Here is a 21,259-nt window from a genome sequence, read left to right on the forward strand (position 1 = left end):
TCGTTCGCTCCCAGCTCCAATTTAATTACTAATTAGGTGATGGCCCTTCGCCAGCACGCACTTGCAGTTAAGCTCTTAATAGACTGATGATTGTAAATCCGACGCAACTTATGACATTTTTTTTACAGTACATACTATACATTTTCTTATAAGTATTCTTAAAATAAACGAGCGTTTTTGTTAAATAAAAGAAATCAAATCCTGGCAAATTGAATATATATCGTTTATAATGTGTGTTGTCACGTAAAGATTTTATTATAAACATACTTTAAATCTCACTTAGTTTTTGTAATTAAAATTATAGTTTGCGCATGCCAACAGTTGAGAGGTATTAATAATAATCTTAACAAGAGGTCGTCAAAGATAAATACGGTTCAGTAGAATTTGGTAGCTAAATACGACAAATTTATATATTAATAATTATTTAATATATAATAAACAATCGACATAAAAATAATTGTTTATCATTGAACATAAAAAAACAAACAAAAGTAAAAATACAAAGTTACAAACGTGGTGATTATACAAGTTAATTCAATATGATGCTAATATTTTACAATATTATTTTATCAATGTAATATATGCAGCAGGAAAACAATATAATTTAGAAAATTTTTAAATTAAATTAAACAAGTTGTACTTTATGTCAACTCGTGATATTTTTTTACAATAAATAAATTTCTAAATGTAATGTAGGAAAGAAAAGTTATTTATTTTTTTAGGGTTTTTAAATGTTTAATGTTTAATGTTAGAAAAAATGATTTAAATTTTTATTTAATTATATTTTATTCAATTTAAAATCAAATTATTAAATGAAAAATACTGAAGCAATAATTACTTGTAAATATTGTTTGTTTTTTCTTTATCAACAATATTAAAATTAAATAGAAAATCAACATGTGTATACGTGCTAATATTTTTAAAGAGATTAACATATCTTAAGGTTGGTTTATAATAGGCCTTACCGTAAGAAATTGCCCAATCATAGTCAATTTATAGCAAAATAATCGACTATATGATCGGCCAATTTCTACGGTAACTGCTATTATAAACCAACCTTTAGTAAAAAAAACATGAATTTTTTTTCAAGAAGCAAAAGATTCATTCTTTAGTTGAGCTTTTTGTTTCGTTTTTTCTTTTTCTCTCTAATGTTTAATTATGCATTTCATCGTAAATCAAAGTAAATATATAAAAAGTTTCATGTAGTGCAATTCCAATGAATGTCCCAATTAAATACAAAAGCATTTCGCGCCAGGATTATTTACAACCAATCGTCGACATGAGCGTTCATCATTGGCTAATCTGATTTGCTCTACAAGAATGACAGGTCGGCCGCTAATGGAATAAGCAAGATGTAGGGAGAGTAGTGGGAGTCAATTTGTTAAAAGCAGAGAGAGGATTGGAGCGGCCATATCGGCGTTTTACATGCAACCGACGAAACCCCCTGTACACTACCGCCAATATATCCATTTTTCAAATTGGTACTACATAGCACATTTATTTTACGATACTGCCGATAAAAATGGTTCAAGTCTGTGCTAAAATCTTGAAGTGGAGGGATTCTCCACCATATATATTGTTATTTGTAATTTATCGAGATAAAACAATAAATAGGAAAAAATTATTTATTTTACTCAAATATATAGGAAATTATATTCACCCAAAGGTTGTATCACCGGGGTCCAATGCCTTTCTCAGTCCTCCTCCTCCTCTCAGAACGCTTGGATTGACAGACCTCTTCCTTCATCTCCTCTTCTTGTTGAACACTCGCAAAAAACACTCGCGATATTATACTAAAATCGCACGAGGACTAATCATTTACAAAAGTCTTACTCCGATAACTTGAACGGCACTACCGTAATAAAACGCGCGACGCGACGAACCGGCTGCGGTTCATTTATTTTATGATATAATAATTCGGCGACAAATGGATGATTTGGACTACTTCCTCTCGTCGATTTTTACCTCAATGAATATCTGTAACATAAGATTGAGATATTCGTTGGTTAGACCAGATGCGCTATACACCTGTATAAGTTGCAAATATTTTAACTTACCCCAAAGTTGCACCTGAGACTTCCTCCTCTTCCTTTTGGATCATGAGAGTTTGTTGCACTCATTCACTTATTCGCAAAAATACGATTAATCCCTCCTTACACCTCCACCTTTGAAAAATATTAAAAGCAGAAATAAAAAAATTGATTTTTAACTCACCGACCCGATGCGCAACGAGCGGAGTTATTCAGCCACGAAGCTGCGATGATACTGTAACACACAAATACATAAAGGATAATTAAAACTGTGCTCAAAATAATATTTTAAATTGAAATTTTATTTAAATTCTTTGAGTTTTTTTTTAATTATTGGGGTAAAATTAAATAAGAAGGCAAAAGACTAAAAATTTTATATAATTAAAAAATTATATTTACCCCAAAGTTGCTCCGCTGAGGCCCGATGCCTCTCCCAGGCCTCCTCCTCCTCTCAGAACATTTGAGTTGCTACTTTGTCACGTTGCTGCGATGATACTGTAAGGCAAAACATAAGATTCAAATTAATGTAGCCTTCAAAATGATTAATTTTTAAAGTATTAATCCTTACGCACACATCAAAGTTTTAATCCTACTTTAAAAACTTTATATTTTCTAATATAGTTATATATGTTATCTGAAAGAACTTTACAAAAATAAAACTTTTACAAAATTTTAAATTGTATATCTGTCTTTAATTATTTGTCAAGATAAAATAATTCAACTAAATGGGAAAGAATTATTTATTTTTCCCAAATATATAAGAAATTATACTCACCCAAAAATTGCTACATCCGGGCTCGATGCCTCTCCTAGGTTTTCTTCTCTACTCAAGATATTTGCGTTGTCAGGTCTCCTCTTCCTCCTTTTGATCTTCCTCCGTTCAACATTCGCGAAAAACACTCGCGATAATATATTATAATCGCGCGCGGACTATTTACAAAAGTTTAATTTAATTATTTACAAAAGTTTAGTCCGATAACTTAAACGGCACTCCCGAAAAAAATCACGCGACGCGATGAATCGACTGCGGTTCTTTTATTTTCAATTAAATCGGCGACGAAAGAACGTCAACTATATACATGGATAGAATGAGTTTGCTGAAGCATATAAAAATAAATTAAATGTGTATATTTAAAAACAGTTTTATAAAAAATCAAAATAATTATAATTTAAAATATAACAATTTGTACATTATAATCTACAAAAAAACAACAGTTCTGCTAAGAAAAGCGACTTTCTTACTCAATTTTCATACTTTTAAGTAAAAATTATCTTTTATAAAGAATATTTTCTAATAATATAGAAATAAAAATTATATATGATAATGGAAAAAAATAAGCATTAAAAAAAATCATTTTGTAGCGCTGCAAGAGACATTGCTTATTAGGCGATTAACGAAAAAACGAATTAGCAATTCAAACACGATGGATACGGGATCGATAGTGAGCTCGTTGCGAATGAGTTCTGCCTTTTGTGTCACGTTTAACGCACGTCTAACGTCGACTAAGCTTTCTTAACCATGATTCGCACGACACTTGTATCTTACAAGCCATAGTCGCCGGCAGCAAGTCACTTAAAGGAGACGCACTTTCTGGGGTGCTTTTGTCAACCCGCGACAAGCTCAAAAAATCATGGTTAATCCAGCTGATCGGCCGGTTATACGCTAAGTCCAATGGGACATGGTATCATTGAACCGATAACGTGATAAGAAGACAGAGTGCACATTACAACGGCCTCTAATATCTAATCGTATACCGTAATTGCACATGTGCACATGTGCTCATACAAACGCAAAAATTATTTTCCACGAATCGCAAAGTCTTTTGCATTTATCACAAAAAACTGAAATAGAAATAAAAATTATATATAAAAATGGAAAAAAGTAAGCATTTAAAAAAATCATTTTGTAGCGCTGTAAGCATCTTTTCGTAGCACCTGCAAGAGACATCGGTTATTACGCGATTAACGAAATAACAAATTAACAATTCGAACACGATGGATACGGGATCGATAGTGAGCTCGTTGCTAATGAGTTCTGTCTTCTGTGTCACATTTAACGCACGTCTAACGTCGACTAAGCTTTCTTAACCACGATTCATACAACACCTGTATTTGCTACAAGCCATAGTCGCAGGCAGCAAGTCACTTAAAGGAGACGCACTTTCTGGGGTGCTTTTGTCAACCCGCGACATGCTCACAAATCATGGTTGATCCAGCTGATCGGCCGGTTAGATACTAAGTTCAATGAGACATGGTCTTATTGAACCGATAACGTGACGAGAAGACAGAGTGCACATTGCAACGATCTCCGATACCGAATCGTACTTCTTAATAATACATGTGCCAAATCAAACGCAAAAATTAATTTTTGGACGAATTACAATGTCTAATGCACTTACCACGCTAATGGAAAAAATTGCTAAATTTTATTAAATATTTTGGAAAATTTAGTAATTTTTCTCCCAGTACACAAAAAGCTAAAAAAAAAAAATTGTACACCGATAATCAAAGAATTTCTACTTTTAACAAATTATTTCATATTTCTGCGATCTACTTCGTGGCACGTGCAGAGACATTGCTTGTACGCGATTCGCGAAAGAACAATTTAATAATTCGAACGCGTTGGATACGGGATCAATAGTGAGCTCGTTGCGAATGAGTTCTCCCTTTTGTGTCACGTTTAACGCACGTTTAACGTCGACTAAGCTTTCTTAACCACGATTCATACGACACTTGTATTTGTTACAAGCCATAGTCGTAGGCAGCAAGTCACTTAAAGGAGACGCACTTTCTGGGGTGCTTTTGTCAACCCGCGACATGCTCACAAATCGTAGTTGATCCAGCTGATCGACCAGTTAGACGCTAAGTTCAATGAGACATGGTCTCATTAAACCGATAACGTGATGAAAAAAAAGAGTGTACATTGCAACGATCTCCGATACCGAATCGTACCTCTTAATACATGTGCCCAATCGAACGCGAAAATTAATTTTTGGACGAATCGCAATGTCTCTTACACTTACCACGCTGAGAGAAAAAATTCCTAAATTTTAATAAATATTTAAGAATATTTCTAATAAGATATTTACTTACAGTATATAAATATTTATTGTAGTAAAAAAAATAAAATTTAAATTTGTTTAGTGGTTCTTCTACTAAGTAAATATATATTTATGTTTAATAAATATTTCACTAGTATTATTCAAATAAATATTTATTAGAACTTAATAATTTTTCTCCCAGTACACAAAAAGCTAAAAAAAAATGAATTACACTTAAAAAAAGAAAAAACAAAATTCAACATTAAAAAACGATTAAATATTAAACAATTTTGATATTAATTTTGTGTTCAATTAAATTTCAATTAAATTTAAGAGGACAATTCAATCATTAATGCAAGCCTTTGAAAAAACAAACAAGCAAAAACCTATGTTATATTTAAAATTTCATACAACGTTCTTACTCTGACTTTTTTTATGTCTTGTTCTTTAAAATACGTGTACTGCAATGTTTAGCATCAATCATTTAATTTATTTATTAACTAAAATAATCTACTAATAATTTACAATATGTGTAGCCATAATTAATGATTAATCAATTAATTGTTGACAGTTTTGTATAATTAATTTTTTATGATTTTCTTTTAATAAAAGTGATCGGTTCAAACTTAATGATAATGATAATTATGAATGATTTATTTAGTTATAAAAAAATAAATAAATTACTAATTAAAAAAATAATAATCAATTGTTAATCACACATTCAATTTGTAATTATATTTAAAATTAATGTTTATATAATTATATTTATAATTATGTATAATAATTATTTTTGTAATTTTTAAGCGTAATTATTAATCAATAAATTGATAAAATTTGTTCCAACATTGTAAAATATAGGAATTAATAATATATAAATTCTTTGATCTTGGTTGATTCGTCATTACTCAAACCTGATCTTAAACACATTATATGAGTAGTTTAAAAACTGTGATGTAGGATTCAACAAGAGTAAATAATTTTTATAGCAATTATATGATGTTATCTCGCAATATGTTGAGATTTTTATGATTTTGCATTGAAGATATGTACTTTCTCATTTTATTTTTTATAAAAATTATAATTAGTAACTTTTATAATATCTATTATATTAAAAATAGATATTAATTAAAATCAAATATTTTTATTGACAAAAAATTTTATTGTTACATTGATATAATTTTAACAAAACGCGGAATATGATCTCACATCATATTGCGTTTTATTTTTTATAAAACCAGTTTGTTAATAAATTAAATAAATAAGCTTCAAAACTTCATGTTAAAATTGGCACCTTAACGCACCGTAACGCATCAAGTTTTTACTTATGGTTTAATGCATTATTCAATGATTTAATTTCATACATTTTTCATAGATTCGTTAATGAAATTTTTATTACTCACCGACGTCAACATAGAGTTGTCAGCAACGTAGTAACGATAGTTCTATAACATAAAATAAATAACAAACATAAGATTCTTCTCTTCAAACATACTATAAGATTAAAGTAATGCTTAAAAGAATTAATAATTTACATTTTTTACAAGTACAGAATTTTGTGTTCAATTAAATTTCAATTAAATATCTATTAAAATAGTAATGTAATTGTCAAAATCTTCATAAAAATAAAGTTTTATAAAATTTCAAATTCAAATTCTTTAATTATTATTTTCAAAGTATTGAAATAAAACCAATAAATGCAAAAAAAGACTAATTTTACGCAAGTAAGCAATAATGCTTACCGCTAAGTTGCTCCACCGATGCTCGGATGTCTCTTCTAGACCTCCTTTTCCTTTGGAATTGTCAAACCTCCTTTCTTCTTCCTTTTTCAAGTTGTCAAACTGATTCACAAGCTATTCGTTCTAGAACAAATTGGTCTTTCATCCACCGCGTTCTGTAAAAGAAACATGAATATAATTAAGACAGCTTCTTTTCCTGTGGGATGACGAGCGTCGTGACAGCATTCTATGTCTCGATCTTCGCTCGAACAAGTATTAAAAAAAACGCGTTCAAGCAAATTATCAACGTATCAATATTAAATCTATATTTTCGAGTATTAGATATTGTTATATAAAATAAATGCAATATTAGTATAAATATTGCTTACCAGTTAGATCACGATACCACTCATTTCGGAAGCACTTCGTTCCGCGTTCTGTAAGTGTCCATCGCATTCTGTAAAAAAAAGAAATGGAATTAAAATGACGAAGCAACTTTATTTTCTGCGCGATTAACTTAACGAGTGTTGCCACGGGCGCGATGGCACTGTACGTTTGGATCTTTGCTCGAACGAGTATTGCGAAATACGCGTTCAAAGAAATCAGCGTACAAATCTGTTGCTAGATTTATTACAAGATTGTTAAATATTAAGTTTCTCTCACCAGTTGAATGAGACGTGACGCCATGCACTCGTTCCGGAGCCGAACTGTTCCGCGCTCGTCACGTTCTGTAAACGAAACAGGAATGGAATTAAAATGGCGAGAATGACTTCGTCTCTCGTACTATCAGTTTCACACGCCAAGATCGCGTAATACGTTGCGACATTCCGCGCCATTGCGACGTTGCATGTTAAATATCCGCATACTTTACTCGTAATTCGATATTATAACCGTCAATTCGCGCAATACATCTCCAATCGATTAATTCTTATGCCTGTTTTACGAATCGCCGATATATGAGTACCAATTTATTGTATTACGCGACATTCGTTTCGTTTACCTGTTAAACAAGCTGCGACACTCCTTGCTCCGGTTCCGATCCGTCCCGCGTCCGCTGCGTTCTGCAATCAGACACAAATGTGAATCAAAATGGCGAGCCGGCTTCGTTACCGCGCGATCAGCTTTACGCGCCGAGATCGACCGCGCCGCGGCCGCGACGCGGTCGCGCTACACGCGAGCACGAACCTACATTACGCAACGATTAAATTGGCAGTAAATATTAATGAGAAGTTAATATAAGTTTCCTTTACCTGTTAAATACGTCGCGATGACACCCGTGCTGGAGCCGGTTCGTCCCACGTCCGCCGCGTTCTGCAAGAAACGTGAATACAGCTCAAGATGACGAGAAGCGGCTTCATCTCACGCGCGGTTAACTTCACGCGATAAGACCGACGCGACGCCGCGACGATGCTACGTGACCCGCTCTTAACCTCGCGTTTATGCGTTTTTCCCCCAACATTATCGAGCAACAAATAATATACGTTGTTTTTATGATTATTTTACGAGAAAGCGTATTAATGTTATAAGCAGATATCCGCGCGCGTTACTTGCAATGTACGATGCTCGTCGTTTTATCAATTATTCGCGCGGTACATTTTTTTCGACAACAATTATTTGAGAATGCGTTTTTACGTATCATCGATATACAAGTACCGAATCTTTATTGTGCGATAATTAGCTTGGCAAAAAATATTACTGCGGGATTAGTATAAATTTCGCTTACCTGTTTAATGAGTTTACGACGCCACTCATCCCCGGCCCGATCTGCATCGCGTTCGTTGTGTTCTGCAATCAGACGAAAATGCAGATCAAAATGGCGAGCCGGCTTCGTTCCCGCGCGCGCGATCAACTTTACGAGTCAAGATCGACGTCGCACTCGCGCTGCGGACGCGCTGCACGCGAGCATCGAATTTACATTACACGATGATTGAATTTACAGTAAATATTAATGCGAGGTTGACATAAGTCTCGCTCACCTGTTAAACAAGTCGCGTTGACGCATCCGCTTTGCAGCCGGTCCGCTGCGTTCTGTAAATGAAACGTGAATATAGCGGCTTCATCTCCCGCGCGGTCAACTTCACGCACCAAGATTGACACTACCCCGCGCGTTTTAACTTCGCGTTCATGCACTTTTCGCATTACGATACAAATTATTATTATTTTATGTACAAAATGTGTCTCAGATTTTAACTACTTTTAAAATAAAAACAAAAAGTATAAGTTATAATTAAAATGTGATATATCCCTATCAGAGAAAAAACTTTTCTCTCTTCCTCAATCGTATTATTTTAGCTTAGACTCGAACCACATCCATATTTCAATCCATCGATTTCATCGGCAATGTCGCAAAATGAACGTGCTACGTAGTACCATTTTCGAAAGTAGATGTATACTGGCGGTAGTGCAGGAGTTGTTGTCAGTTATCGCAGTTATCTTTTGCGATATGATGTTGCTACAAACGTCATTGTGTCGAAATGATAATGTGCTTAATAATGCTTTTTGATATATAAGTCTTAATTGTCAGTCCTTTGTGTGATACAAGCGAAATACGATACGTTAAACCAGTAAGTATGATGGGCGCAGTATGTAATTATTTAATACTTTACAAACATCAATTAATTCCTTTGTTTCATTTCTGCACCGTCATATCAGATGATCAATTAATGCGTATTATACTTGACATTGTTTACAGGCAAGATGCTTTTACATATCACGTTCGTGGTCTTATCTTTCTTCTCTATTGCGTTTGCTACTGTGATACATTATCGGCCAGAAGCTGTACATCTTTCCTATGGTGGTGAGTTTTTGATATGATTATTATTAATATATATATTATAAATTATACGTGTTTTAAAAAGTATATAAACAATATAATATGAAAATTACATTCTAAAACATATTTAGATAATGCTTATGGTTAAAAGAATAATACTGTACATGTTCTGATTATAATTTTTAGACACCATTCATGACATTGTTGTCACTTGGAGCACAAGAAATGATACAAAGGAATCAATAGTTGAGTATGGTATAGGTGGGTTTATTCTACGAGCCAAAGGAAATTCTACTCTTTTTGTTGATGGTGGAAAAGAAAAACAGAAACAATACATCCACAGAGTGTGGCTAAAAAATTTAACACCCAACAGCAAATACAGTAAGATATACTTAGTACATTTGCTGATAATTGTCCTCAAGTTACTTCACTAATTATAAATATTTTGCTGTTGGTCATCAGTATATCATTGTGGTAGCAGTTATGGGTGGTCAAATGTATTTTATATGAAAACCGCACCGGAGGATTCCACAGATTGGTCACCACAAATAGTTATTTTTGGTGATATGGGTAACGAGAACGCACAGAGTTTGTCACGGCTACAAGATGAAACGGAGCGTGGTTTATATGATACTGCCATTCACGTTGGTGATTTTGCTTATGACATGAACACAGATGATGCGCGTGTAGGAGATGAGTTTATGCGGCAAATTGAATCCGTTGCCGCTTATATACCATATATGACTGTACCTGGCAATCATGAAGAAAAATATAATTTTAGCAATTATAGGTAGGAGATATCAAGAACAAAAGTAACACGAAACAAACGTAACAGATGACACATAACGAGGCTTTATCGTATTTTATCGCTGTACACTGTTAAAGGTGTGTTTCACTTGACAGACAATAGTCTTGGAATCATTTTGCCTTTGTTCATCAAATATTAAACAAAATGCCAAGTGAAACGCACTTTAACATCACTATTAAAATGAAAGCATGTTGACAAGAAAAATTGACAATTTCAGATATATTTTACGTATTTATTACATTTGTTCCGTGTTTTCCTTAAATTCGGATAACTAGTGCTTGATCAAATGTAATTTGTTAAATCAATATTCCATATGACACGTGAAACGATTTAATTTCATTTTTCAGAGCTCGATTTACTATGCCTGGTGACTCAGAAGGCTTGTGGTATAGTTTTAATTTAGGACCTGTACATTTTGTAGCTATAGAAACTGAAGCTTATTATTTTATGAATTATGGTATAAAACAAATGGTTAAACAATACGAATGGCTGGATAAAGATCTACGAGAAGCTAATAAACCTGAAGCAAGGTACACTGTCAATTAGATTAATACATAACATAAATGACTGATAGAGGATTTTTATGATTACAGAGCTCAACGTCCATGGATAGTAACATTTGGACATAGGCCAATGTACTGCAGCAATAAAAATGCAGATGATTGTACTAATCATCAGAGTCTAGTTAGAGTTGGATTGCCATTTTTTAATTGGTTTGGATTAGAGGATCTATTTTTTAAACATAAAGTAGATTTAGAAATTTGGGCGCACGAACATAGTTACGAAAGAATGTGGCCCATGTATAATTTTCAAGTAAATGTCATCTCTATCAAGTTTATTTTAAAGGAAAGCATTTACCTGCTAATTGATGAAAATTATCCTATTGTTAGGTATACAATGGTAGTTACGAAGAGCCATATAGAAATTATAAAGCACCGGTACATATAGTTACTGGATCAGCTGGTTGCAAGGAAGGTCGAGAGGAATTTATTCCAAATCTACCACCATGGTCAGCATTCCATAGCTCGGATTATGGATATACAAGGATGAAAGTGTTCAATAGGACTCATTTGTATCTAGAACAGGTATGACATAAATATGATAAAAACAAACCTCAAAAATGTAATTTTTTTATAATCAAATCGTAAAATAACTTTCTTTTATTTATCTTGTTATATTTAATAATAGGTATCCGATGATAAAGAGGGTGCAGTTTTAGACAGAGTTTGGCTCGTAAAAGAGAATCCTTTGCCACAGTATGTAGAAGCTTCTTCTATAAATTAATAAAAATTTAATTTTAATTGACGCAATACTATAAACCGACATAACAAAATATAGCAAAATAAAAAATATTTAGACAAAGACATTTATCAAACTATATTGTTAATAAAAAGTAAATAAGAAATTTTTTACTTCGGCTGTGTATTATACGTATAATTATGTAATTATAATTCGAATTTGGTACACATTTTACGTAGCTGAACATACTACGGTCGAAATGTATACATGAACAATGTATGATATTCGTATGAGCGAGTAAAAAATTAGTAAATGCAAAAAACGTATAATATAATCCTTTAATTGTTAAAATATAAATATATGCATATATATAATTATTATAAGTATATATAATATAGTTTTAATAATATATATACATATATACATATAAATATATACATATATATGTATATATATGTATATAGTATTAGTTGTATAAGATTTCATTTTTCCATCTAACTCTCATAATTAATCACTATTTAATGATACATAAAGATATAACGAATAGCCTTGATTGTTTTTTTTTCTTTTTTTAGGAAAACATTTTTTCTGATTTAAAATTCATAATTAGATACGTGTGAGTGTTTCGAAGTTTCACATATTTTACGACTACATTTCGGATAGAACTCATTCGATCAATTAGATTCAAAACTGCTTCAATCACTCTAATTGTGGCTAACATATTTTCAAACCTATAATGAATTATTTGTAAGATTTTACGTTTTCTGAATATTTATAAGTTTTAAATTAGCCAACTCTTGAAAAATGCGAGTTTATCTAATGATATAGAGTAAGTGTTTTAGCTTTGATAAATAAAAATAGAATAATGATTGATTATGCTATTTTCGCATTTACATTCAAATGTAAATTATATTATTTGCACTAGGGAGTAATCGTTTACTAGGCACTTTGATCATAATTGTGCACAAATTATTTTATGCCTATATCGTTGAAGTTGAGAAATGATTTCACTTATGTTTTGATTTATGTTTTGAATAATAAACAATTTATATATTTCATTATCTCCTAAAGAATTATTTTTAGAATTGCTTATATTTAAATAATGATTGTATTTAAGAACAATCTTTTGTGATTATTTCAAAGAATGCAGATTTTGAAAACATTGACAGACATTGAAAAAAATATAGAGATAAAATTTACATACACACAGAATGTCCCGTAAAATCTGTAACAATGCAGATTCATTGCACTTGATATCTGATGTATAATGTCCGATATTCAATAGATCAAAAGTTTTTTGAAAATTGAAAAGAATGAAAAGTGTTACTACCTAGGAAACCTATCTCTTATTGGATATTGGATCACCGTTAGACGCAGTGTGAATTCTGCATGAAACTCCTGAAATCGTTATGAGACGAAAATCTTAATATATATCAAAATGTCTAGAGTCTACAAGAGTTTTTAAATGAGAAGAATTTCAAATTGGCAAATCAAACTCATTCAGGTATGACACATAATAAAGGCATATGCAAAATCAATGAAATAAAAAATAAGAATCATTTAGGGATATTTTTTCTACCGTATGATATGCCATATCTGAGCGTGCACATTTTAGGTAGTTTGATTTACCAACATTAAACTTCTCATTTAAAAATTATTGCAACCTCGACATTTTGGTATGAGGATTTTTTCCAAATAATCCCAAAAGTCTATTCTTGTTACGACCTTTACGGAACATTCTGTATATATACATAAACCATTATTTTTAAATACGTGATATTTAAAACGTTAAAAACTTTGCCTGTATACGTAGGTCTGAAACGTTCAAGATAAAATAACAACTCTTGTTGACAGACATTCCATACATTCTTTTTAAATTTTTTTTAAGGTAGGGAAAATAGCATTCGACATGACAGACCTACTTGTACAAGCTATAAGTGCCGAAAAAAAACATACAGAAAGTTAATTAATTTAAAAAATTTTTTCCAAATATCTTATCAGTGGAAACAAACTGTAATATATCATAGAATCTCACATAAAATTTTTACCTTTTGCTGTATTAGGTAACTATCGATTCAAGTGTCGATTGCTCAAGCTTTAAACATATGATTCAATAATAAAATATCAAATTGTAATAATGTAATACAGAATTTCATTTCTGATTATTTTCTATACGTACAATTTTCTATACATGTATCTACTGTTAAGTAATGTATTTTGCAGTTAGGAAAAGTAGGTAGAAAATATTTAAGCCACAAGTTTTTTTCAAACAGCTTCCTTTTTCAAGCAATTCCAAAAATAGTCAAAATTTGTTTCGAACGAGTGCTCCGAATTCTTTACAGCCCAGAATTTTCAAATACTCGCACATTTCGAACTATTATTAATCATAATAATGATTTTCTCATAAGGCTAAAAAAGTAATCTCCAATTTATACAATAATTCAATTAAAGCTGATATTTTACTACACATTCTACTTTCATAATGGACAAAACCATTTTCTTTTTGTTGGCGTTTTGCTAATTGCGAATTTTCTATTTTGGCATCTGCCGTAACAGTCATCTATTGAATTAAAAAAAAGATCAGGAACACTGCCCTTCCATAAATAAGATAATAAACAGTGACAATGAAGTTGGAAAGTGTCAAGTGCAGCTTTTGTTAAATGAAAGATTATACTTAGGTTTATACCGCACATTCCTTGATGACAAGAAAATTATTCAATATTCACAATACATGTCTCAAGGAGTTTTAGTTAACTTGATTCAATTATGAACGTAATTTAATCCCTGTCATATTCCTTCGAGTCTATATGCAAATAGTAATCATACTATCTCAATCTAATCTTATAGTATACATTCTGCCATATACAATTTTAATGAATAATTATGTGTATAGATGTAATATGCGCGCGCACACTTATACGCATAAATCTAATTTTTTTGCCATTGGAGATATGTGACAATCTCTTAAGATGCATAAAAAAAGCATCGTAAAGAAAGATAATTTGATTGATCTGACTATTGGGAAAATTTCAAGCTTTGCAGACAATCGTCAGATACATATCGTAATTAAACTTTTTTGTTTGAGATTTTTCATGCATCGAATTGCATCTTACATTAATTAAGCAAGACACTTGACACTGTCAGTGATTAATAGAAACAATGGAAGAAGTTGCTGCTGAATGACTTTCCTGGTATGAAAATTGGGGAAAATGTTCTTGTTCTTCAGCTATAGAATTTAAACCCCCTCCACTACCCAAACAGCCTTGATCCGGGGGTGTAAGTTCAACACTTTCGCCGGTAAATTCACTATCAAAATATCGAGTGTCAATATCTGAAGTCACTTGCGGCTTAAAGGGTGGAGGAATCTTCTTCTGGACAAGGTCTGTCCAATTGATACATGAGAAAAATGCATGATTCATGATATCCTTCGCATCATTAGGTCCACCGCCTAATCTTCTGCTTGGGTCCTTTATTAATAAACCTATAAAAATAAGCCATAGGTATGTATTTTCTTATTTAAGAACATGTTTGTAATCACTAAAATTTGTAGTACTTACCACCAAGCATATCTCTTGCTTCATTACTAATCGTTCTAGGAAATCTTACTTCTTCCAATAAAATAAGCGTAAATAGCTTTTCATGATCTTTGTTATAAAAAGGTAATCGACCACACATCATTTCATACATGACTACACCCACGCCCCACCAATCCACAGCTCGTCCGTAATCGTTATCTTCAAGTACTTCTGGTGCCAAATATTCTGGTGTTCCGCAAAATGTCTTTGTCGTTCTCCCTACGTTATATAATTAATCTCATCAAAACTTTTATTCATTAGTTTTAATCTAACTTTCGATTTACAAATGATACAAACCATAAGTAATATCTTCCTTGCACAAACCAAAGTCAGCAATTTTTATATGCCCATCTTTATCCAGGAGGAGATTTTCCAATTTGAGATCACGGTATATAATGCCTTGCGAGTGCAAGTAACCTAAGGCCGATATAATCTCTGCGCCATAAAATCGAGTACGATCTTCGCCAAAGACTCGTGATCGACTCAAATGGAAAAATAATTCGCCTCCGTTTACATATTCCATAACAAAACACAGCCTATCCGCCGTTTGAAAACTATATTTCAAAGACTGCAAATGTATGTTTAGCATTATAATTCAATAAAAATGATTTTGATTCTACAAATTAAAAAATTATAAAAAATATGTAATAAAATATGTATTAAATAGTATTTTACGTACGATTAAAAAAGGATGATTAGTAGTACGTAATACTCTGTTTTCAGTAAGTGTGTGTGCCACTTCATCTTTACGGATAATAACTTCTTTTCTTAAAATTTTAATAGCATATAAATGTCCTGTCGCTTTTTCTCTACAAAGAATTACCTTCCCAAACGTTCCTTTTCCCAAAACTTTTAAAAATTCAAAATTTTCAAGAGTCTGAAACAAGCACATAAAAAATTTGTGAATAATGTCTTTAAGTACATTGATAAATTGATTTAAAAAAAATTAATCTTTATATTTATAAATGATATATTCTTACACGCATCCTAATAGCATGATTCATAATTGAGTAATACGTTTTTTTCAGAAAAGATAAGATAATCTGTCAAAATAATTGAAAATATATACAAGATTTAATAACTTACTACTTTCTTTTTGCCAGTGCTTTTACTACTTGAAGTTCCTTGGACACTGAATTTTGCTGATAATTCATCAATACTACCACCATCTATATCAGTAGATACAACACCTAAGGAACTACAAGAATCTGACCTAGCACCTACTGACGATTCCATATCAACATCCTCCGAAGAAGAGGATTGTTGCATTTGTGGTTGCTCTTGCTGCAGATTTTCATTTGCTAATCTATCTGCTACATTTCTGAGAAAAAATATGAGAAAATTAGATAATTATAATGGAGCAACAAAAAATTTGGGATTTTGAAAGATTACTGTCAAAGTCAAACCTGATTGCTGCTACCCATTCTTCTCTTTCTTGTTCTGTTTCCACATGAAACGTCCTTTCGATTACAGTCGTCCACTGGAGGCCTCTAATAACAAATGTATAGGGTTTAGGTCTGTCCACTGACATTATTTGGCATCCACGCACTGTGAAGTTATTTAACGGCTGGGTAGATGTTTGCGTAGCCATTTGTGAATCAGGTTTTGCCTTGAACCCGACCAGTGTACCATCGTCTCTCAAGACAAAGTACCTTGATCTCCAATTTTTTATGTGTTCTCCTACAAAGAAATTATTATACACTTTAATTTGGGTGCAAATATTTTATTAGAAAAATTTAATTAAAAAATAAGTTTTTAAACATTTAAACTTTTTTTTTCAATAAATAATATACTATAAAATTTCCAATATATTCAATACAACAGAAAAGGAAGAAAATTACAATACAAATACAAATATGACTAATGGGGATGTCTGATACTGATCTAGGGAAGCTAATTCTCCCAAAATGCCATGCTTGTCACCTCGGGTATTTCATCCACGTGGTGCGTTATAAATCGTTATAAAGCATCATTAAAGAATCGCAATCATTCTTAAGCTTTGCATCCACGATGCTAGAAATCGTTCCAAGATCTTGGACACAGAAAGAGAATTGAGCAATCGCGCCGCATCAGTCAGTCAGCCGAATTGCTCAAATGCGATCTAATTTCTAATTTCTATCGAGACGCAAAAACTTGATCTTCGCACGAACGTGAAGACACGAACACCATAGGCGCTGAGTCCTACCGACGTTTCTCGTCGCAGTGAGTGGATTCGCGCGCGTAAACGATTTTGCGAGAGACTCGAGGAAGACGTCCAGTGAGTTTTTCCAAGACCTCGATATCGTCTTCCCTTCCGCGTTACACGTTCGAGGACGAGCAGCGGCATGCGTTCGTGACACTTAGCCCGCGCGTAATCGCGTAGGCAGAAGCGGACGACAGTCGGATTAAGTCGGAGTAAGTCGGAGCCACGGGCTCCAGTAAACATTACGTGAAACGTAAATATTATGGCGGTACCGCGTTTTTGGAGCCATCCTTCCTTAACGATGCGTTGACCACCGCTACCGCTGCCGCTGCCAGCACCGCTGCCGCCGCCGCCACCACCACCGCCGCCGCCACCGCCGCCGCCGCCACCGGACGCTGCGACGTTCATCGCTGCGTCCCCCATCACTCGTTCGGGGATACGCACTTGCCGATATTCCGGCGACGTTCCGAGTTCCGTCCTACGTCGGGAATCTCACAAAAATTACGAACACGCAGTAACGGGAGTGGTGCGCGTATGTAAACTTGAGTAATCATAGATACGCGTGCGGCAGGTGATGCATATGTACACACTGACCGTCGACGTGATCACGCTCAACTAAAGATACGTCAGAAGCGGCGCGACGATCGGTTTGGGCTTGAAGTCGCGTTTTCACGGGAGGACTGAACGACACAAGAAAGTCTTGAAATACAAAATTGAACTTGGGATACGAATGACACCGGCAATTGATCGCATCAGCAACCCTCAAAAACTTTCCGGACAAAAACATGTCCGAACACGTCTCGGCAAACTCCCAGATAATCGATTAAGCTAATCGGGGATGGTGAGACCGGTCCTAAAGTTGCACTAATTCAGGACGTGTGTATGCATATATAATCATGCATGAATATTTATGATCACTTGGCAAATTTTTTTTTATAAAATTTTAAAATTTTTCAAAATTTTTGTGTACAATTTTATAATTTTTCCAAATTATTTTTAGAATTCTTTATTATACATAAATTTTAAAATATTCTAAAATTTCTCATTATATAATTTCTAAAGAAAACTTACAAAATCTGAAGAAATTTAAAATAATTTTCAGAAATCTTTACAAATTTAAAAAATAAAAAATTCTTTTAGAGGTATTAAATATAATGAGAATTTTGTTCAATAGGGCATATTTATGCATCCAAGAGCATGTGTATTTGCATGTGTGTATGAGCAGTGATGATAATCCGCTCATACACACAATGATGATAATTTTAATATAAATGATCTAAATAAAAAGATTTTATAATAAATATAATTTGTTATTTAATTATTTGAAATTGCAATGTTCTGTATTTTTATACTATTTTATTATTTTTTCCGTTTTAAAATTATTGGAATGAAATAACTGAAGTAACTATAATATAAATTAAAAAAAAGTTTACTTAAAACAAAATTTAAAAATTAATCCTTTTTTGAATAAATATAAAAATTTTAATTTCTCTATTCGCAATAGCAAAGTATATTGTTTAATTTTTGTTAAATAATATTAAACGCATCTCATCAATATCGTCAGTTAAGGTTGACTCTGTTACATTTTCGATGCACGTTTTGCCTATCTACAAAAATTCTGTCGATGACAGTTATACAGCAAAATAAGTAGAAATGGCGGTCACCATGGATTCTGTGAGAGAAAAAGCCCTTCAAGATTATCGAAAAAAGCTTTTAGAACATAAAGAAGTTGAGTCACGGCTGAAGGAAAGTGAGTTACTTTCGTTGATATTATAAACTTTATATAATAAAGCTTTATTTACAAATGATGTGTATCGGAGGCATCTTAACCTCTCACACTTTCTTTATTAAGCTTTCTATACTTGATATTTTGCTTTTAATAATTTTTTCTTGTATCAAAATATCAATATACTTTTCTGAGACTTTTGTTTTGTTTTTTATAATTAATTTATAAAAAATGTTACTATAAAATACATGTATTTTCTAGTGAGAGAACACCTTAAGGATCTGACAAAACAATATGACAAGTCTGAAAATGATTTAAAGGCGCTACAAAGTGTTGGACAGGTATTGTTATCTATACTGTCAAAATTGATAATTCTGAGGCTTATTTATATATTCCATATTTCATTAATCTCTTTACTGCATAGATTGTTGGAGAAGTATTGAAACAACTTACAGAAGAGAAGTGTAAGTAATGTGTATCAAACTAATGTCATATATATGTCTGTATCTTGCTTTACATTTAATTCTAAAGATAGCTAATAATGGATTTTATTAATTGTAGTCATAGTAAAAGCAACAAACGGTCCACGCTACGTTGTTGGATGTCGGCGTCAGTTGGATAAAAATAAATTAAAATCTGGAACAAGAGTTGCTTTAGATATGACAACTCTTACCATTATGCGCTATTTGCCACGTGAGGTAAAAACAACTCACTAATTAATTCTTAATGTCCATTTCCATTTTTTCTTTTTTTAATTCTTAGAGGAGATAAAGGAAAAAAGAATGAAATTGATATCGAAATTAATCTAGATTAATAGAAATAGGTGTAAAATGATCAGTTCCAAACTTATAAAAAATTTATTCCTGTTGCTTTTTAGGTTGATCCATTAGTTTATAACATGTCTCATGAAGATCCTGGTTGCGTGACATATTCCTGTATCGGTGGTTTGAGTGAACAAATACGCGAATTGCGTGAAGTTATAGAATTGCCATTATTAAATCCTGAACTCTTTCAAAGAGTCGGAATCACTCCTCCCAAGGGATGCCTGTTGTACGGCCCTCCGGGTACAGGAAAAACGTTACTGGCGAGAGCTGTTGCCAGTCAATTAGATGCAAATTTCTTGAAAGTCGTTTCGAGCGCTATTGTTGATAAATATATTGGAGAATCAGCCAGACTCATCAGAGAAATGTTCAATTACGCTCGCGATCATCAACCTTGCATTATATTTATGGACGAAATTGACGCTATTGGTAGGTATATGATATTCATAAGTAAAAAAAATATAAGAATTTTAGCGTTATTAATATTTTTTTCCAATGTATATAGGTGGCCGCAGATTCTCAGAAGGGACAAGCGCTGATCGCGAAATTCAGAGAACCTTGATGGAATTATTGAATCAGATGGATGGATTTGATTCATTGGGTCAAGTTAAAATGATAATGGCTACAAACAGGCCTGATACCTTGGATCCTGCATTATTACGACCGGGAAGACTAGATAGAAAAATTGAAATACCGCTTCCTAATGAGCAAGCTCGTTTAGAGATTTTAAAGATACATGCCTTGCCAATTGCCAAACATGGTGAAATCGGTAAGAAACTTGTTCATCCTGTATTTTACACTCTAAATATATTTCATTTCATAATTATGTATATAAATATTATTCATGTGAATATAGATTACGAGGCAGTGGTTAAACTCTCAGATGGATTTAATGGCGCTGACTTGAGAAATGTGTGCACGGAGGCTGGTCTGTTTGCAATACGATTAGAAAGAGAATACGTAATACAGGAAGATTTTATGAAAGCTGTCAGAAAGGTTTCTGACAATAAGAAACTTGAATCGAAACTAGATTATAAACCTGTGTAATTCGACGTAATACTGTCATTTTATATTTCAAAAGTAATATTAGATGTCTATTAATTTTTGTATGATCCAAGTTGGATCATTCAATATTGCCTTGATATAATTATTTTTATTTTCTATAATGAAATTATATATAATTTCTGTAAAAGTTTATTCAGCATTAACACATTAGCAGATTTGTATGATACAATTGAAGACCTTACAATAATAGTGGGCTGATTCACATTTTAAAAACAAAAAAATGAACTAATGTTAAAGTGAAAAAAAAAATAAATTTTTTGTTGTTTTTACAAAATGTGGGTTAA

The 21,259-nt window shown here is 32.4% G+C and overlaps 5 protein-coding genes across 6 annotated transcripts in view; 2 read left to right on the forward strand and 3 right to left on the reverse strand.

Moving 5' to 3' along the window:
• The window catches only part of LOC105199953, an 81,509-nt gene extending 79,315 nt beyond the window's left edge, over nucleotides 1–2,194 (reverse strand). Inside the window, exons 1-2 of the mRNA XM_039452118.1 lie at nucleotides 2,058–2,194; nucleotides 1,661–1,977 (exon numbers count right to left, since the gene is read on the reverse strand). The gene's annotated coding sequence lies outside the window, so the exon portion shown is untranslated. The remainder of the gene's footprint in view (nucleotides 1–1,660; nucleotides 1,978–2,057) is intronic.
• Nucleotides 2,195–6,899: 4,705 nt separating this feature from the next.
• On the reverse strand, nucleotides 6,900–9,126 carry LOC105199879. Its single transcript, XM_026130530.2, has 7 exons — nucleotides 8,763–9,126; nucleotides 8,510–8,571; nucleotides 8,037–8,097; nucleotides 7,787–7,847; nucleotides 7,450–7,514; nucleotides 7,176–7,243; nucleotides 6,900–6,962 (listed from the first exon to the last, which is right to left on the reverse strand). The coding sequence occupies exons 1-5, from the start codon at nucleotides 8,923–8,925 to the stop codon at nucleotides 7,508–7,510; spliced, it is 354 nt and encodes a 117-aa protein (XP_025986315.2). The 5' UTR covers nucleotides 8,926–9,126; the 3' UTR covers nucleotides 6,900–6,962; nucleotides 7,176–7,243; nucleotides 7,450–7,507.
• A 66-nt stretch (nucleotides 9,127–9,192) lies between these two features.
• LOC105199880 (acid phosphatase type 7) lies at nucleotides 9,193–11,928 on the forward strand. The gene is made up of 8 exons (XM_026130538.2): nucleotides 9,193–9,350; nucleotides 9,479–9,583; nucleotides 9,746–9,940; nucleotides 10,022–10,349; nucleotides 10,715–10,897; nucleotides 10,961–11,180; nucleotides 11,258–11,452; nucleotides 11,556–11,928. Exons 2-8 carry the CDS (start codon nucleotides 9,484–9,486, stop codon nucleotides 11,649–11,651), a joined length of 1,317 nt encoding a protein of 438 aa, XP_025986323.1. The 5' UTR covers nucleotides 9,193–9,350; nucleotides 9,479–9,483; the 3' UTR covers nucleotides 11,652–11,928.
• Nucleotides 11,929–12,091: 163 nt separating this feature from the next.
• On the reverse strand, nucleotides 12,092–18,196 carry LOC105199955 (RAC serine/threonine-protein kinase). 2 transcript variants are annotated; one of them, XM_026130536.2, is made up of 7 exons: nucleotides 17,636–18,196; nucleotides 16,588–16,861; nucleotides 16,268–16,502; nucleotides 15,861–16,058; nucleotides 15,479–15,749; nucleotides 15,164–15,400; nucleotides 12,092–15,087 (listed from the first exon to the last, which is right to left on the reverse strand). In XM_026130536.2, exons 1-7 carry the CDS (start codon nucleotides 17,784–17,786, stop codon nucleotides 14,747–14,749), a joined length of 1,707 nt encoding a protein of 568 aa, XP_025986321.1. In that variant the 5' UTR covers nucleotides 17,787–18,196; the 3' UTR covers nucleotides 12,092–14,746. The 2 variants fall into 2 exon arrangements, with proteins under 2 accessions (XP_025986321.1, XP_025986322.1); XM_026130537.2 differs by lacking the exon at nucleotides 17,636–18,196 and adding an exon at nucleotides 17,105–17,609.
• Nucleotides 18,197–18,985: 789 nt separating this feature from the next.
• Nucleotides 18,986–21,224, forward strand: LOC105199881 (26S proteasome regulatory subunit 10B). Its single transcript, XM_011167160.3, has 7 exons — nucleotides 18,986–19,113; nucleotides 19,351–19,430; nucleotides 19,514–19,553; nucleotides 19,651–19,787; nucleotides 19,967–20,339; nucleotides 20,416–20,679; nucleotides 20,767–21,224. Exons 1-7 carry the CDS (start codon nucleotides 19,017–19,019, stop codon nucleotides 20,955–20,957), a joined length of 1,182 nt encoding a protein of 393 aa, XP_011165462.1. The 5' UTR covers nucleotides 18,986–19,016; the 3' UTR covers nucleotides 20,958–21,224.
• Nucleotides 21,225–21,259: the final 35 nt, after the last annotated feature.

This window comes from Solenopsis invicta, chromosome 7 (genome assembly GCF_016802725.1).
Source record: "Solenopsis invicta isolate M01_SB chromosome 7, UNIL_Sinv_3.0, whole genome shotgun sequence".
Lineage (NCBI taxonomy): Eukaryota > Metazoa > Arthropoda > Insecta > Hymenoptera > Formicidae > Solenopsis > Solenopsis invicta.

Excerpts from the sequence above, each read along its gene's own strand:
- LOC105199881 (XM_011167160.3), top strand. The coding sequence starts at position 19,017 with ATGGCGGTCACCATGGATTCTGTGAGAGAAAAAGCCCTTCAAGATTAT. Across the intron at positions 19,431-19,513 it reads CGCTACAAAGTGTTGGACAG|ATTGTTGGAGAAGTATTGAA; the intron begins GTATTGTTATCT and ends TTTACTGCATAG. Across the intron at positions 20,340-20,415 it reads GGACGAAATTGACGCTATTG|GTGGCCGCAGATTCTCAGAA; the intron begins GTAGGTATATGA and ends CAATGTATATAG.
- LOC105199880 (XM_026130538.2), top strand. The coding sequence starts at position 9,484 with ATGCTTTTACATATCACGTTCGTGGTCTTATCTTTCTTCTCTATTGCG. Across the intron at positions 9,941-10,021 it reads AACACCCAACAGCAAATACA|TATATCATTGTGGTAGCAGT; the intron begins GTAAGATATACT and ends GTTGGTCATCAG. Across the intron at positions 10,898-10,960 it reads GCTAATAAACCTGAAGCAAG|AGCTCAACGTCCATGGATAG; the intron begins GTACACTGTCAA and ends TTATGATTACAG.
- LOC105199879 (XM_026130530.2), bottom strand. The coding sequence starts at position 8,925 with ATGCGAAAAGTGCATGAACGCGAAGTTAAAACGCGCGGGGTAGTGTCA. Across the intron at positions 8,572-8,762 it reads CAACGCGACTTGTTTAACAG|AACACAACGAACGCGATGCA; the intron begins GTGAGCGAGACT and ends GTCTGATTGCAG. Across the intron at positions 8,098-8,509 it reads GTCGTAAACTCATTAAACAG|AACGCGGCGGACGTGGGACG; the intron begins GTAAGCGAAATT and ends CGTTTCTTGCAG.
- LOC105199955 (XM_026130536.2), bottom strand. The coding sequence starts at position 17,786 with ATGGGGGACGCAGCGATGAACGTCGCAGCGTCCGGTGGCGGCGGCGGC. Across the intron at positions 16,862-17,635 it reads AGGATGGCTCCAAAAACGCG|GAGAACACATAAAAAATTGG; the intron begins GTACCGCCATAA and ends ATTTCTTTGTAG. Across the intron at positions 16,059-16,267 it reads GCACTGGCAAAAAGAAAGTA|ACTCTTGAAAATTTTGAATT; the intron begins GTAAGTTATTAA and ends TGCTTGTTTCAG.